Raw genomic sequence first — 15,382 nt, forward strand, 5'->3', positions numbered from 1 at the left:
TCATGTAACGTTATGTTACGTTTTGTTATGTTTTGTTATGTTTACGTTTGCGTTTACGGTTACGCTTACGGTTACGTTTACGGCTACGGTTACGTTTACCCTTAGACTTGAAAAGGTTTGTGTTCAAGTTATGTTAAAACACCACAAGCAATCAGTACTTGACAGACCAATTACCAGTTTAACCCCCTGTTTCTTGGAAACGCCCAAAACTACTCAAAAAAGTTGGTGTTGTGTTACGATACGCTATACGCTTTGCTATGTCACGCCTACGGTTACGGTTACGCTCGCGTTTCCGTTCACGTTTACGGTTACAGTTGTGTTTACGGTAACGGTTACGGTTGCGATTACGGTTACGGTTACGGTTACATTTGTTTTAACGTTACATTACGTTAAGTTATGCTGAGTCACCACAAGCAATCATCGTCAAGCTTGATAAACTAATCACCCCAAATTTTTGGGGTTTGACACCCTGTTTCTCGGAAAAGCTCCCTTAAACACGTTATCGACATTCGAATTTTTAATCTACGCTCAAAACTACACTATGGCCAATCTCCACTGACGCTTATTTGCAGCATTTGTCTGAATAATTTGCAGAAAAAACTTACGAGAGAAAAGTGTTCGCGTATAGAAAAATTCGCATAAACAAAAATAGTAACTTTTTTCATAAACAAAAATTGTATCAGATAGCTCTGAGACAACATCTTTGTCCTAAGAATCTCGCATTAGCTGAATATTGCCCGCAATCAGTCGAGCTTGCAATGAGCAGAATTCTGTACGAATGTTTCAGCAAACACTACATAACAAGCGTCAGTGGAGATTCGGCTTTAGAAAAAGTTTTTATCGTAAGTTCTCCGCTCGGATAACAAAACCCCCCTCCAGCCTCTGGACTTGATAGAATATGCAAGGAAAAGCTATATAGAGTCACCCTTTCGTCCTTCGTGCATAGAGTTCTTAAGCGATGACGTTCAATATTAAATTTTTAGAATATTTGAGTTGGATCTCATGTGGGTATCATGAAATACTTGGAAACGTTCAAAACCAGCTCTATACTTTAAAAAATTGGCAGAGATATGGCATCATAATACAGGCTCTCTCCCCATCAATACTCTATAATTTTATTCTTTAAGACTTTGCAGTCGGCAGTTGGTCCACAAAAGCTGTATTTGGTTGCTATAATTCTTTATTACTAAATAGCACCTAAATATTTTTCATTTTAAGTTTGCTACATCGCTTAGCATATATGACCTCCTTCTATCTACGCCACTGCCACTAGAGCAGTTTAGGCACCATAGCAATTTTAGCAACAAAACTAGCCACCAGAGCAATTTCATCAACCATCATTTTCAAAAATTTCTGGGGAGCGTTCCCCCTACCCCCTAGAAGCGTCTGCCTGGGGAGCATTCCCCCTACAAGTTTTACTATTATCTTTCGTCCAGGCCCAGGGCCCATAAATCCTCTCCGCGACCCTGGCTGAACGGCTCTTACTCAAAATGGGAAAACGTCGAGAGCAAAATCCCACAAGGCTGTGTCCTGGGGCCACCTTTTTTACAAGATACACCACTTTATGACAGAGACAAAGGATTATAATACCCCTTGCGCAACAAGCTTCGTGTATTGCAACCAAGGGAGATTAACTTGAAGATTCTATACACATGAAAGAAAAGAAAAATTAGACTACATTTTTCGGTAAGGTAAAATGATAATCTTGCCTTGATAAGAAAAGATGACAATCCAATCTTGCCTGAAAAGCACTTGATAAGAATATCCTGATAACTCAACTCCAGTGTGATCCCAATCGATTACTAGCAAATAGTTTTCCTTTGCTACATTGTGAGAACTAGGGTGTATGATACCCATACCCACTCCCAATACATGCCCCTCTATCGGTATTTCTGGGTTGTCAGAATCAAAAAAGCTGGTTGAAGTGCGAGGAATGTTGGTGCATCAAATCGTCTCAATTTTTAACGATTTGCATAAATAACCTTAGATTAATAAAAAGTTACGAAATAGGATCAGGTTTATGGACATTTGTAAAGTGAAACTCGATATCATTAGCCGCAATCTCCATTAATCAGCGGAGGAGCATCTAGAGTTTATGGCCCCAAGCTAACGAGGTTGCAGAGCAAAGAGGGATTTCACGACTCAGTTTCATATTTTTAAGAGCATGACAATATTTCCTGGAAATATCTCTTGAAAGAATTTCAGTTTTTATAAAAATTACATTAGTATTGCACCAATGCGAAGAACTTTTCATTTGGATATAGTGGAGCGCATCCCGACTACAACGGAAGCGGCGGAGGCAGGTACAGGCTAGGCCATTCTCGTTCCTTAGACACCCAATCAAGCTGCAAATATGATGAAGAAATTGTTCTCTGGCGGGGGCAATGACAAAAGTAGCTGGGTTGGAAAATCGTTGCATGTTGGCAGACATCAATGTGTGATTGAGGAGATCATTGCAGAAGGTAATGTTTTGATAGAATAGTCTAGCTTTGTTCGATTAATTCTACACAACTAATCTGCCTGTATACCCCAGTCGACTTGCGAAATATAGATAATGGCACGGAAATAATTTGTCGTTGCTATAAGATCGAAAAGGGAAAGCCTGGAGGTTGCTCGTTAATATCATTATTTGAACAGCTATGATATATGAAAGGTAGCAAATTTTAGGCCTACCAAATTTTTACCGGTTTGCTTGGCTTTAACTTGGAAGAAACATTTTTTGTGATCATATTTGCTCCACTAATATGATAAAATTGTTAATTATTTTTAAAATACGAACTGAATGTTGCACAACAAAACTACGAAAACAGCCTCAAGCACAAGTTGAAATTGGAAGAATTGAAATGTTTTGTAGCCAATATATGTGATCTATAGGTGTATATCTTCCTAAGTGTTCAGTTTGTTAATGTATATGTTTTCGCCTCGAATGCAACTCATAAATAGCAAAAATATTTGGCTATTTATCATAATTCACAACTTTTCTGAAAGAAGGATACCGCCATTAAATACTATGCTGTGAGGGTTTTCAAGGGGATACTTCACTTACTACGTTGAGAGATTATACATATCAGCTTTAAATACTGGTTACTCACAATTGAAAAATCAGGAAACCTTGAGCCTTCCTTTAAGTAAAGATCAGCTATTCTCATCTATCTTGATAGCTGCAAAATCAGGAAGTCTTGCTCAGGCTTCTTTCCTTAAATTTTGAAAGGACCTTTTGAAAACAGGAATTATTTTTATCCTGTAAAATTTACCAAAGGATGATAGCTGAACTGAACAAACCTTTTTAATGTCAATGTCAATAAACTGAGAATATTTACACTAAATAAAGAAATTTAGAAAAAGCTTCATCTATGCTAACACTACAATTTGAATAACAACTCAGTTTTTAAAGATGATATCAGTCATATTACAAATATGACATTACAAATTTGATTTAAAGAAATGCTTAAATTTTGTAGAGGCATAATCCAAGATAATTCATACATAGTGTGGATCATTATTTAAAAATAAATCCACAGATGCATCAAGCTTTGAAACTTAAATGCCCCGAAGGGTAAATTTATCTATATTTATCTATCTTTTTAAATTTTTAATTGCGCAAAACTCTAATTGGAAAAATAGACTAGATTATAACATAAATGGGCAATCGCGGAAAGGCTTTCTGTTATTCTGTGTTGGCTTTTTGGCCATAACATTTTTTAGCAACATCATTTATTTGCTTTTTTGGTTGAAAAATTAATCTGAATTATGGCCAGGTTATTCTAACATAAAAATAAGGTTTATGGAGGTTAACTGGTTTTTTAAAATATGTTTATCAGGGGCCTTAATCAGGAAAAAGATTCTGATTATGATAATGCCCAACTGTAACAAGTGACATATTTTTAGTTTTGCACACTAATTTCTCTAAGTGAAAGGCCCTGGTTAGATGTGAATAAAACATCTTAATAATAAGTTGTATAAATTTGTGTTCAATGCAGAAAATCAAATACAGGCAGTTTTTTCCAAAAAGAAAAGTTTTTAGAAAAGTTTCAGTTCCTTGACCAATATTGTTTGCATAACATATTTTTTGGTTTGAAAGTTGTTTTATAGGAATAACCTTAAGATAAAAACTTTATGCATAGAGGCTCACTGAAGTATTTCTCTCAGATGATAATCTTAGTATAAGAATGTTTAATGGGATAAGATAATGTTTTCATCATTAAAACCAGCTGTACACTCAGCTTTGCAGTGGAGTGCTTCTCATAACAGCTGGTTTCACCATCCTTTGTTCAATTTCTTCTAATATATTTCAAAATATTTACTCAGCAATTGCTAAAAACAATTTTGAGCTTCTAGTTAATTGGCATTTAAATTAAGTGCATCCCAAAGCAAGGTTTTGTCAAACCATGAAGCTATAGTTTAACAGTGTATAACAGGCTTTAAGTCAAGTTTTAAATATAAAAACTAAAATCCAATGATGCAGAGTATTCAGAATAAAGAATCTCTCAAATTTGAAGGATTATCACTGATATTGTCATAATAACATTATAGGAGAACAACTTTTGTTGAGAAGATCAAGGTATTTGTGAGCTAATCTCTTTTGATTGTAGGAGGCTTTGCATTGGTCTTTCTTGTTAAAACTTCTGTTGGCCAAAGATATGCTCTGAAAAGAGTTTCGGTAAATGAGATGAAGAACCTTGAGATGTGTCAACGGGAGATTGAAGTTTTGGTTAGTATTTTTGCAGACCAAATAATATGCCTATCTACTATTTAAATTAGATTTAATTATGACTATTGTATCATCTATATTATATGATATTTAATGGCTCTTTGTAATTATCTACCTGTAAATCGTCCCTATTTTTTTATTTTTTGCTGTTTGTGTACAAATGATGATTCATTTATTCTATGTGTAGCATATCATCTTTTTCTCATTAGAGTTTGTTTTTTTGAAGTGCTTAATTGAATACCCATCTGATATTTAGGTTATAGATATTTTAGACAGCCAAAAAACCTTGGTACGTACCAAGACAGTTCATTAGCAATCTCCCTGTTGATCTTCTTATAATTTCCTTATATTCATACTGTTGAAATTCCCTGTTTCTAGAAAATAATATCTGGTCACAAAAACACAATTGGTTATGTAGACTCCACTGTCAATGTTCTTTCTCCTGGAATTTATGAAGTCTTAATTCTTATGGAATATTGCAAAGGCAAGTTATTTTGTCAAAAATGTATTTTTCTTAGCAATTTTTATATTTGCACTTTTTAACAATTATTTTAAAATGCTATAGTTTTAGGAAAGCATTTCTCACCCTCAAAGCCACATGGAGTAACATGATTTTTTCAGCTCTAACATGAGTCAATACATTTCTTGTTGCTTTGAAGATAGTGTAGCTCTTATGTGTTAATGGTGTTTATGGTATAAAGTTTTTATGGTATACAGGGTGAGATCAAAATGCAGAAGTCCATAGGCCTTTTAAACTAAGTTGGCCAGCTGTTACGATTCTTTTGCTGCTCTATGATAAAGGCTAAAATAGTGTGTACAGGTTGTCAAAGTTGCTTGAATTTCTGATACCATTCGAAAGAAACAATAATTTTATGATAGTAAGAAAAGCACAGTTTAATTTCTTTTGGAGATCAGTGCCTATTAAATTTTTTTTTTTTTAAGTTTGGAGCTTTGTGGGAACAGGCATGGTCAATAGATTTTTATGATAAATTGCATTGAAAAATATGTAATAAATCTACTACCATATGGCTTTAAAATGAAGCAGTAAGAATGGGAACTCAAAATCATTAGCTTTATAGCTGTCTTATCTCATAGTCTATCATTATCACATATCAGGATTGCTAACCATGGTACATTAAAGCACTTAAGAATTATCACTTTGACAACATTTTTCGCTATGAAATGTCATCGCAATTTTGCTCTATATATTTCTGGCCTTAAAGACCCATTTTCTCAAATGAAAAACGATCACAAGGAAAGTTTAAAACATTGCAACTCTTCCACGAAAGTGGAAAAGACAAAAGGAAGGTATTGATTTAATGGGGACTCTTTATACCAAATCTGATATGAATGAGATAAGATGGTTTGATTCTTATATAACTGTGATATTTTATTTGCTCATACAATGCTTGTATTCATGAATGCTTTGATTTTGGATGAAATGCGTCCTCTGTCATAACTTCCTCTGCTTACTTTAGCCGGCCATGTGGTTCAGTTGATGAACGAGTGCTTGCAGACAGGTTTCACCGAGAAAATGGTGCTGAAAATCTTTTGTGACGTATGTGAGGCAGTTGCATATCTGCATGGTAATAATCCACCTATTATACACAGGGATCTTAAAGTGAGTTTTTGTTTCCATTGAATATATCATCTGTTTCTTTTGAATATATTTCCAATCAATAATGTTTATAGTAAGGCAGAATTGAATTATATTTGAAGGTATTAGTGTAATACAGATAGGAGTACAAAGCTTGCTAACATATTTATTTGATATGACAAAATTGTCAAGCAGAGGAGAAGAAAATATGAGTTGAAACCGTAGGAGTTTAAGCAATATTTTTTGTATGTATTTGTTATTTTGCTACATTATTAGACCTTGCTTATTGATAAGCATCATCGTATAACAGTTGTAGAATTCAAAAGTGACAATCTTTCCCCTTGAATTCTCATTACATTCACACTCTTCCCAATTCAAATGAAAAATCGAAATTTAATGTATGCTCAAGTTATATAATAGAAGGGTTGATTTATTGACCAAAATGAGTTATGTTTAAATTGAGGCTGGTTGTTTTTTGTTTTCAATGAATTTTCAGAGAATGACAGGGGTTTCATTTGAACATTTTCTGCTCAGTTTTTTGGATTATCTCATAAAGATAACATTTGTTTTTATCATACCTTTCAGGAAATACATCACACTTAAACAGTTATAATTTTGCCATACCTGATAGTTGACAATAAACATTGCAATTCTAGGTTGAAAATGTTTTGCGAAAACAAGCAGGACATTTTGTTTTGTGTGATTATGGAAGTACACACTTTGGCTTCATAGATCCAAAGGTGAGTTCTAACCAGAGCTTTGGGTTTGCTAGAGTCACAGATCGAAGGGGCAAATATGATTTAATAAAGTTATACTGATAGAATTTTTAAGTGTAATCAAATGGGTCTTAGGAATCACGTTTTTAATGATGAATACAGTAAGCCATTGTTGAGCATGGTTTCTTGGAAGATATAAAATATCTGATAGAAGTGTGTTGCTTGAAACTAGAAATTCTGGCTTCAAACTTTACATCTGGCAAATCTTTTTCTACTTATAGCAGTTTTAGAAGTGTATTTGATACGAAGCTCATAAACCTTGGCATAACTACGCTGTTAAAATAGTTTTTTGTTCATGATGGCTAAGCTTGTCCAAAAATGTTGAATCCCTGGGTCACATTGTCTGAAGTTAAACGCATGTTTTCAAAAGATGCGCTAGCTGTACTCTCAACTATTCCCAATCTTGCTGTTTAATTTCTGGAATAGCAACTGAGTCAAGGCAGTTATATGTTGAATCTTAATCGAAGAAAACCAAGTGAGTTTTTGTTTAGAATCTGCGTTGACTTTATGTATTGTGTGTAGGAAAGATCTCTGAAAATGTCAAAAAAGTCATAGACCTTGGATGCAGCAGACTTTATTTTGATGTTTCGGGCCTCTTGTAATATTGTATAGTTGAAATTTCTATAAGCTGCAGTTGTGTAAAAAATTTACATGAAAAGATTGTTGCGCAGACTAACCTTGAAAAAACATCATTAATGGAATCATTTTGTTCAAAACCGCATTCCATCTGATTAGAAAACTTTAATAAAAAACGTTACATCTAGAAGGAGTGTTTTCTGTTCCATCCATAGGTTGATGGAATTCCAAATGTGGAAGAGGAAATTTCGAGGTATTTTTTGTTTTATGCGATTCAATTTCTTGAATAACCATGCATGTTTTGCAAGAGTAAAGCTGAAAATGTTTGATTTAGAGCCTTTGTGCAAGTGACAGTAATATTTTGCCCAATGTTGACCAAAGTATGGGCTTTTTTAAGGAAATTCGTTTGTACGGCAAATAAATAGCAAAGTGTGCCGGATATCATGGACCTTCCACAGTATACAGTAAATTTGCTTCGCTAAGAAGAACCAAAATTTCTTAAAATGTACAAGATATTTAATTAAGTACCTTGTGATTAAAAACACATTTTAGCCTGATAAATCATAAAGTTTTTATTTCAGAAACCATAATGGTTCAAGTTATCATCAAAGGCACCTTTTAGACAAGTGTGGGGACTAACAGTTTATAGGCTTCGGTAATGAGGGCGTCGTATATCAATTTCATGTTTTGTCTTTTTTGCAGTTACACAACGCTTGCTTACAGAGCGCCTGAAATGGTCGATTTGTACAGTGGAAACAAAATAACCGTGAAAGCGGACATCTGGGTTAGTTAAGTTTCTATTTCATTGGCACATAGCGATATAAGCGAACAATATACTTCTGCTAATCTTATTCTTGTTATAACCAAAGGAAGTTTAACAATTTTTGTGGCCATACAAAAAAGCTTTGAAAAAAAAATTGTAGAGCATACTAACAGCATTTTCGTATTACACTCCTCAGAGTATAAAACGCCAGGATCCAAAAGAACAAGATTGAATGTGCCCAGTTGTGGATCGAAATAGGCCAATCAATTGAATAAAAATCTTTTTTGTCAATAAGACTCTATAATCTAACTAGAAGGAAGTTATCAATTCGGGAATTTTTTTTCAAGATCCGCAAAGTTTAGAAATATTCAGGTGTGAAGAAGAATACCAAACGATCTTTTGGCCTTTAACAAAATTTGTCGTTATGGCAGATCGATTGTGAATCAATAGGTTTTTTTTGAAGATAGCAATATAGAATAATAATTGAGGATAGTTTGTAGGATGATAATTTCCGTGTCGGTTACTTGATGCCGAAGGCTGATTTCCGTAAAAGATTCATCGGCGCTCTCAATTCTGCTAGAACACACACTTGTCCTTAGCCAGAGTCTAGAAACATCACGGTTCCATGACTATGAGCCGGAGGAAAGTTATGTAAAGATGCAGTTGTTTTGAGGAAGGCCAATGCATGAATTTACAAGAGTCTATAAAAGGAAGAGAATATTCTGTTGTGTTCCAGCCTTTTTTTCCTTGCAAGGCGTAAAGACCAAATCATCGATGATTTTACATGAATTCAATCTCTTGCTAGATACAGAGGATACAAGGACAATTTGGAGGAAGGCAAAAATGGTGAAATTATATCGGGAGGGTGATTTAGGTTTTTTCTGAACCCTGTCCCTAACCAAAATTAAAATGCAGGATGGGCAGCTACCTACCTTGCCGTCTTCAGCCCTCTACCCCCGTGTCACAATCAGCCACCTTTTTAATACTGGGTGGACAGTAAAGCATCCAAGCCATAAGTCGATCCTGAATTCGAAGTTTAACCTCCAGTACTGCAAACCGGGGCTCTAACCAAGTAACCTATTGGGTACCATGTAGTAAGTGTTGCGCAGGGCGTTTTATTACCCGAACAAGTGCTTATCTTTTAAAAGGCTATTTCATTAACGTGGTATTTTTCAAGATAATTTTGTAAAGAATTATGCAAATTTGCTGTTATTCTTTTGACAGGCCCTGGGATGTTTGCTATACAAACTCTGCTTTTTCACAACTCCTTTTGGGGAAAGCACCTTAGCCATACAGAGTGGCAATTTCACGTTTCCAGAGACCACAAGATTTTCTGAAAAGATGTACACCCTTATCAGTAAGTATGCTTTTATCTCCTAGAAGATTCACGAAACGTCACAGTTGCTGATTCACGGAGTGCTCCCTGATGTTTAACATCTTTGATATCTTATATTTTATATTTCGCACATCTGATGTTCTGTTGGTTTTGATTCAGCTTTTCGTCTTGCATTGATCTTTATTAAAGCCCATTTACCCCGCGAGAATGTCGAAAAACTCTTTTTATTAAGACCTGTCTCGTCGAAAAGACTGTTTATTTAACTAAAGTAATTACGATTCGATCTCAGCCATTAAATTATCAATCAAGGAGGCATTTCCATTTCATTCTGAACATATTTACCCAGGGTTATCATTCAGAAATTAGTATATGCTTTGCAATTGGCCCTGTTGAAAAGCCTATTTACAATATGAATTTATTTATTTAAATAAATGATTGCAATCTAATTCGTAATAAAAAAAGTTGAGAAACGAAAACAAGAGCGGTGTTTGTTCACGTTAGAAACCCTCGTAAGCTTTCAATCTAGATTTTAAAGGGTGGCAAGAGTCTAGATCCTTCCAAACAGTAAGGCTTTTTTCATTAGGTATCTACTTCTACTGGAAGAGCTGCAACGATCGCCATCCATGTGCATTGTATCTTCAGGTATAACGTTACCTTAGCATTGACTGGTTCTTGCTTTTCTTTTCTTGCAGAAATGATGCTGCATGTTGATCAAAACAAAAGAGCTGATATTTACCATGTCGCAAACTTTGCCTTTGAAATGACCGGAAAACCGTGTCCCGTTCGATGCCCTGAGGTAAACTTTACACAATTGACCTAAGCAGACTTAGAGATCTTTATACTTCTTTAGTTCAGATTGACCGTTCCGATAGTCAAGAATTTATTTTCAAGCTCAATCTCGTCTGTTTCACTGTCAATATCGATAAATACCCGCTAAATCAGATAGCTCTCTTTTCTGATTTTAAATCATGGCAATGACTGTACAGTGATTTTTCTCGCCATTATGCCGAAATGGACGTTTATGATGCTATACTTTAATAATTAGTATGTACTGAAGGATTCACTTGTCCAATAATACATCCATAGTGTGCCAAGGGTTACCTATGAAGAAGTAATTGATTTATAGTTATCAATTGTTTATTATCTTAGACCTCGACAATTTTTCATCCTACCCACATCAGTGCTTTGATACCCTTTCACAATGGGCAAATAAACTGGTATATTTTTTGTTTTCGGTCCGTCTGATTTTGAACTTTCTGACTTTTATTTTGAATCTCTTTAATGAGGGACCTCTTTTGAAAGCTTTTTTTCGGAACCTGTTTTCTTAAAAACGTCTCTTCGTTAATGTAGCATTAATTTTTGTTTAGGGAAAGGAGGTGTCAATCAGAAATCAACAAAGAGCAGCCAAGTTACCAACGCCTCCTGCAGAAAAGCAGGACAGTAATGACGGCAAACTAGTTAAAAGGTAAACTTTATTTCTGGTTTCAGCTGCCACCGTATCGACTTTACTTTTCTTACGTTCTGTGCTCCAGCAGCATTAGAACAGATTTACAATTCAATTCAACTTGAGCAATTCAGTTCAATAAAATAAATTCGATTTAAATCATGAGGATCATGACTGTAACCAATAGTCAAGAAATTGACTATCCAATCTGTCAAATTGTGAAAACTAGTCAGTGTTTTTGTGAATTTTTTTCTGGTCTGAAACTCTTTTGTAATATTGACATTATGAAAACAATGCATATGCATCTAAGCACTCTGCAAAATAGATTTGTCCACGGATATCAGACGGAAAATTGTTTGTATAAGCATCCTGCTAATTTTACAGGGCGCCACGTGAAGCTCAACAACCAACATCAGTCGCAGCCAGCAACGTGCTACAGCAACATCAACCAAGGCCTGCGCAGCCTGTCTCTACCTCTCTGGCGCCAAGGCAGAGACCGAAAGGCGTTACGAAATTCTCATCTGCCAATGATACTGCGAATCCGACTCCATTTAAGAGCGAACATAGTGAGGTTCTTATTCAGCAGCAGCAGCAGCAGCAACAAAGCTCTAGAAATAACCAGCATCACCCATATGACACGCATGAAAAGCATCGTCATCAAGAACAGCAACAGCAACAGCAACACAGAAATTTTACACCACAACAGCTACAACATCAACAGCAATCTAGTAATCAGAATGCTGCGAGACAAATGTTGCCACAGCAGCATCATGTCAAACAGCATGCACAACATCCCCCACCACACCCACAGCAACTTCAACAACAGCAACAAGTTTTTGATCAACAGAAGCAAATGTTTGAGCAACAAAGGCAGGCTTTTCAACAACAACAGCAACGCCAGGCTTTCGAATTACAGCAACAGCAACAAGCCTATGAACAGTTTCAGAGGCAACATCAACAACAACAGCAACAAATGCATCTTCAGCAAATGCAAGAGAGGCAGAGGATGACAGAATATAAACAATTGTTAGAACAGAAACAACAGCAACAACAACAGCAGCTAGAGCGCCAACGATATTTGGCGGAACAGCAAAGACGGCAGCAAGAGTTGCAAATACAGCTTGGTGCGCAACAGCAACAGCAGCCCCAACTAAATGTCAATTTTGATCGAGTAGACGGGGGGCTTGATTTCAATTCCGATCCTAACAAGTTCAGAAATTATCAACAAACACCTAATGTTCCTCAGTCAGCCCCAAAGAACCCTTTTGATGATAATTTTTCTTCAGGTAATGCCCCTCCGGAGACCGATCCCATTAAGCAGCCGAGTTTAAATCCTTTTGATTCGGTTTTTACCGACGTCAGTTTTCCAGTCACTGAAACGAAACCTAAAGAACGGAGTTCGAGTTTTAAAAGCCATTTTCGTTCACGTAGTGACACATTTTCTGATTTGGCGAAAAGAGTGGAAGCCGGTGATAAGGAAAATGATTCAGAGAACTTTTTATCCGTTAGGGAAACAATCAATCCGCACAAATCGTCCCCGGACGTGAGGCTAGGAGAGGGCAATACGGAAAGTTACCCAGCTAAATCAAATGGTGCAGAAACAGACGCGAGAAACCGAGGTACTGGAACCAACAAAACCGAGGATGGCATTGTGAAACTGCCAGAAAACTCACAGGCCTTTCTGCAAAAGTGTGCTAGTTTCCCCGATTCAAAAACTGCTGAGAAAATGCTCATAGACCTCGAGAAACCCTTAATTTTGAGATCAGACAAGCGAAACGATATCGCAATTCGTGCTACCAATAGTGAGCCTTTGTTTTCGACACAAGATGGCAATGGAAAAGTCGAGACAGGTAGAATGGAAGAAGATGACCCAAAGGAAGAAAAACCGACGCTGGACGAAGCTGATGAATTTCCATTGATTTCCCCTAGTTCATCGGTACCGGACAGACAGTATGTTTACACTAGGACGTCTTCATGCAGCAGTGATGAGGCCTCAGACAAGTCAAAGGACGAATCGAGTGAAAACGACACCGACGAATCGAAGGAAGAATCAGACTATGCCAAGATTCGGTCGCCTTCGTTGTCCTCGCTTGAGGAGACAGTTGATCATTTTGAGTTGGATCCGACAGGGAATGAACGCTCATTGTCAAAGAATGCTGCCGAAGATGTGTTTGGATCGGCACCGTTTACGATTGGCGTCTCAAAAAAATTAGCAAATAAACCTGCTAGCGCCTCTGTTGAATTCTCTGCTTCAAAATCGTCGAATCACGAAAAGGCCCCTGAGATTTCCAGTTCGTCATCTGGGACGAGGTCTGCTACCGGTTCATTTCATCCGGATCCATTTAATGTTGCGAGTAAGGGCCGGTCCCCTGATTACAAGAAGGAATTGACGGTTGAAGAGAGTACTCTTAGTAGAAGTCCGACCTCGGAAGACCCCTTTGGACATGCACCTTTTATTAAAATAGTCAAACATAAGCGGCCGCTGTCTAGCCAAGAGTTAGCCGAGAAAAATAAAGGACGCTCGAACCCAAGAATTCATAATCGCAGACGGATGCTGCCTAAAACTCCACTGAACGAATGATGTCGTGCTCTGTAGTCAAATGTAATTGGAATCGCTAGACTTTTTCACGAATTGGATTTTCCTTCTAAGGGTTAGAAATTCATCTTTAAATTTTTGCACCTCTGATGATTTATTTACATACTTCATCAATTGATAGTTCTCCGGACCCAAAATGTTCCGGACCCGGATAAATAAATCGTATATTTTGATATTACCGTTCAATATTACCCTATTACAAACGATGGATTCCCTCTTTTCCACTATGTCCAGTATCTTATCTTTATATCTCCGATATCTATCTCAATAATTTCATGTCCTTATAACCTGTTCTGCAGTCAAAGAAAGTATTCAGTAAAACGTTTTTTTCAATTGATCCAATGATGCTGGGAGAACCAATTATGGAATAAATTGTCCTTTTGTTTGTATCAATGATCCTTTTTCCTTTAAATGAATTGTTACATGATGAAAAAGTGAAGAAGTCAGATTTATTTGCACGCCCAATATAGGTGACTGAGCGTTTCTGCCCGGCCGATGTCTTAAAATATAGATTTAACAAGTGTGTTGGTTCTTGCAGCGCCGTAACTGCCTGTCCAAACACTACGTCACATCTTAGCACTAGACATATCAGAATTACGCTGTCCCGTCTGTTTTCAACTCTTAGCTGCTGCGCTGTGTGTACACAGGGTCTGAATATAATTTTTTTACCCAAGCAGTTAATCTTCTATCATGAAATGATAAAGTTAATTCTTGTGTAAACTATACTCGCTGTTCATTCACAGGGCAGCTCACGAATGGTGTGCAATCTTTAGAGTTAGGGCTTTAATAGAGTTGAATGACGTTTTGATGGGTTTAGTAAACATGTACCCTCTTCTAATATGAGACATTTTTTTGGAATATTACCCTACAAGATATAACTTGCGATAGATCTTTTTGCCTGCTAATTTTTTATTTCTGATGAGAGATTATGCCCGAATCATTTAGCCCGTCGTTTTCTTATACACCCAAATAATTATTGCCGCACGACAAACTGCGAATAGGCTTTTGTAATTTGCCAGAGTTATGATTTGTTATGGACCTTTAATTTAAATTTGTTTGAATTGCAGTAACGTCCCCCCAAAATTCTCCAAATCTCTTCTCTATCTTAGAAAATCACGTCACATCACAAATTTTTTTAGCGATCTGAAAGTTGACTGGCTATAGAATTATTTTTATAGCTTGATCATAAGTTGTTGGTTTAAAGTTCAAAGTGACACTATAGTTATTGTTCTGCATCATTTAGGTCACGAGAGTACATGTTTACAACCATCTGTATTGATTTAACCCCTTCATGGTCAGTAGATATTATAATCAAACATGGTATTAGAAGCAATGAGCCAACTGCCCAAAAAGCAACTTTTAAGGCAGAATTGTAATGCATCAACGATAATATTTTTATGAAACCTTGATGTATTTTTACTATGATCGCAGTCATGGTAAATTGGGCCTAATCAATTAATTTATTGAATGATTATTTGACAGGTTACTATAGATCTCTTATCCTTGCTTCTCAGCTACATTTAACTGACTATTCTTATGCATGTATCCCCCTGGGTATCATATCCTATCAGTATCGTGATGGG

At 36.3% G+C, this 15,382-nt stretch overlaps 1 protein-coding gene across 1 annotated transcript; it reads left to right on the plus strand.

Annotated features, from left to right (window-relative positions):
• Positions 1–2,069: 2,069 nt before the first annotated feature.
• On the plus strand, positions 2,070–15,288 carry LOC135689936 (uncharacterized). Its single transcript, XM_065207303.2, has 11 exons — positions 2,070–2,462; positions 4,593–4,711; positions 5,090–5,195; positions 6,190–6,332; positions 6,965–7,048; positions 7,876–7,913; positions 8,363–8,444; positions 9,648–9,780; positions 10,452–10,555; positions 11,127–11,224; positions 11,588–15,288. The coding sequence occupies exons 1-11, from the start codon at positions 2,354–2,356 to the stop codon at positions 13,782–13,784; spliced, it is 3,213 nt and encodes a 1,070-aa protein (XP_065063375.2). The 5' UTR covers positions 2,070–2,353; the 3' UTR covers positions 13,785–15,288.
• Positions 15,289–15,382: the final 94 nt, after the last annotated feature.

The sequence above is a fragment of the Rhopilema esculentum genome, chromosome 5 (assembly GCF_057945365.1).
Source record: "Rhopilema esculentum isolate cy_ngs chromosome 5, ASM5794536v1, whole genome shotgun sequence".
NCBI lineage: Eukaryota > Metazoa > Cnidaria > Scyphozoa > Rhizostomeae > Rhizostomatidae > Rhopilema > Rhopilema esculentum.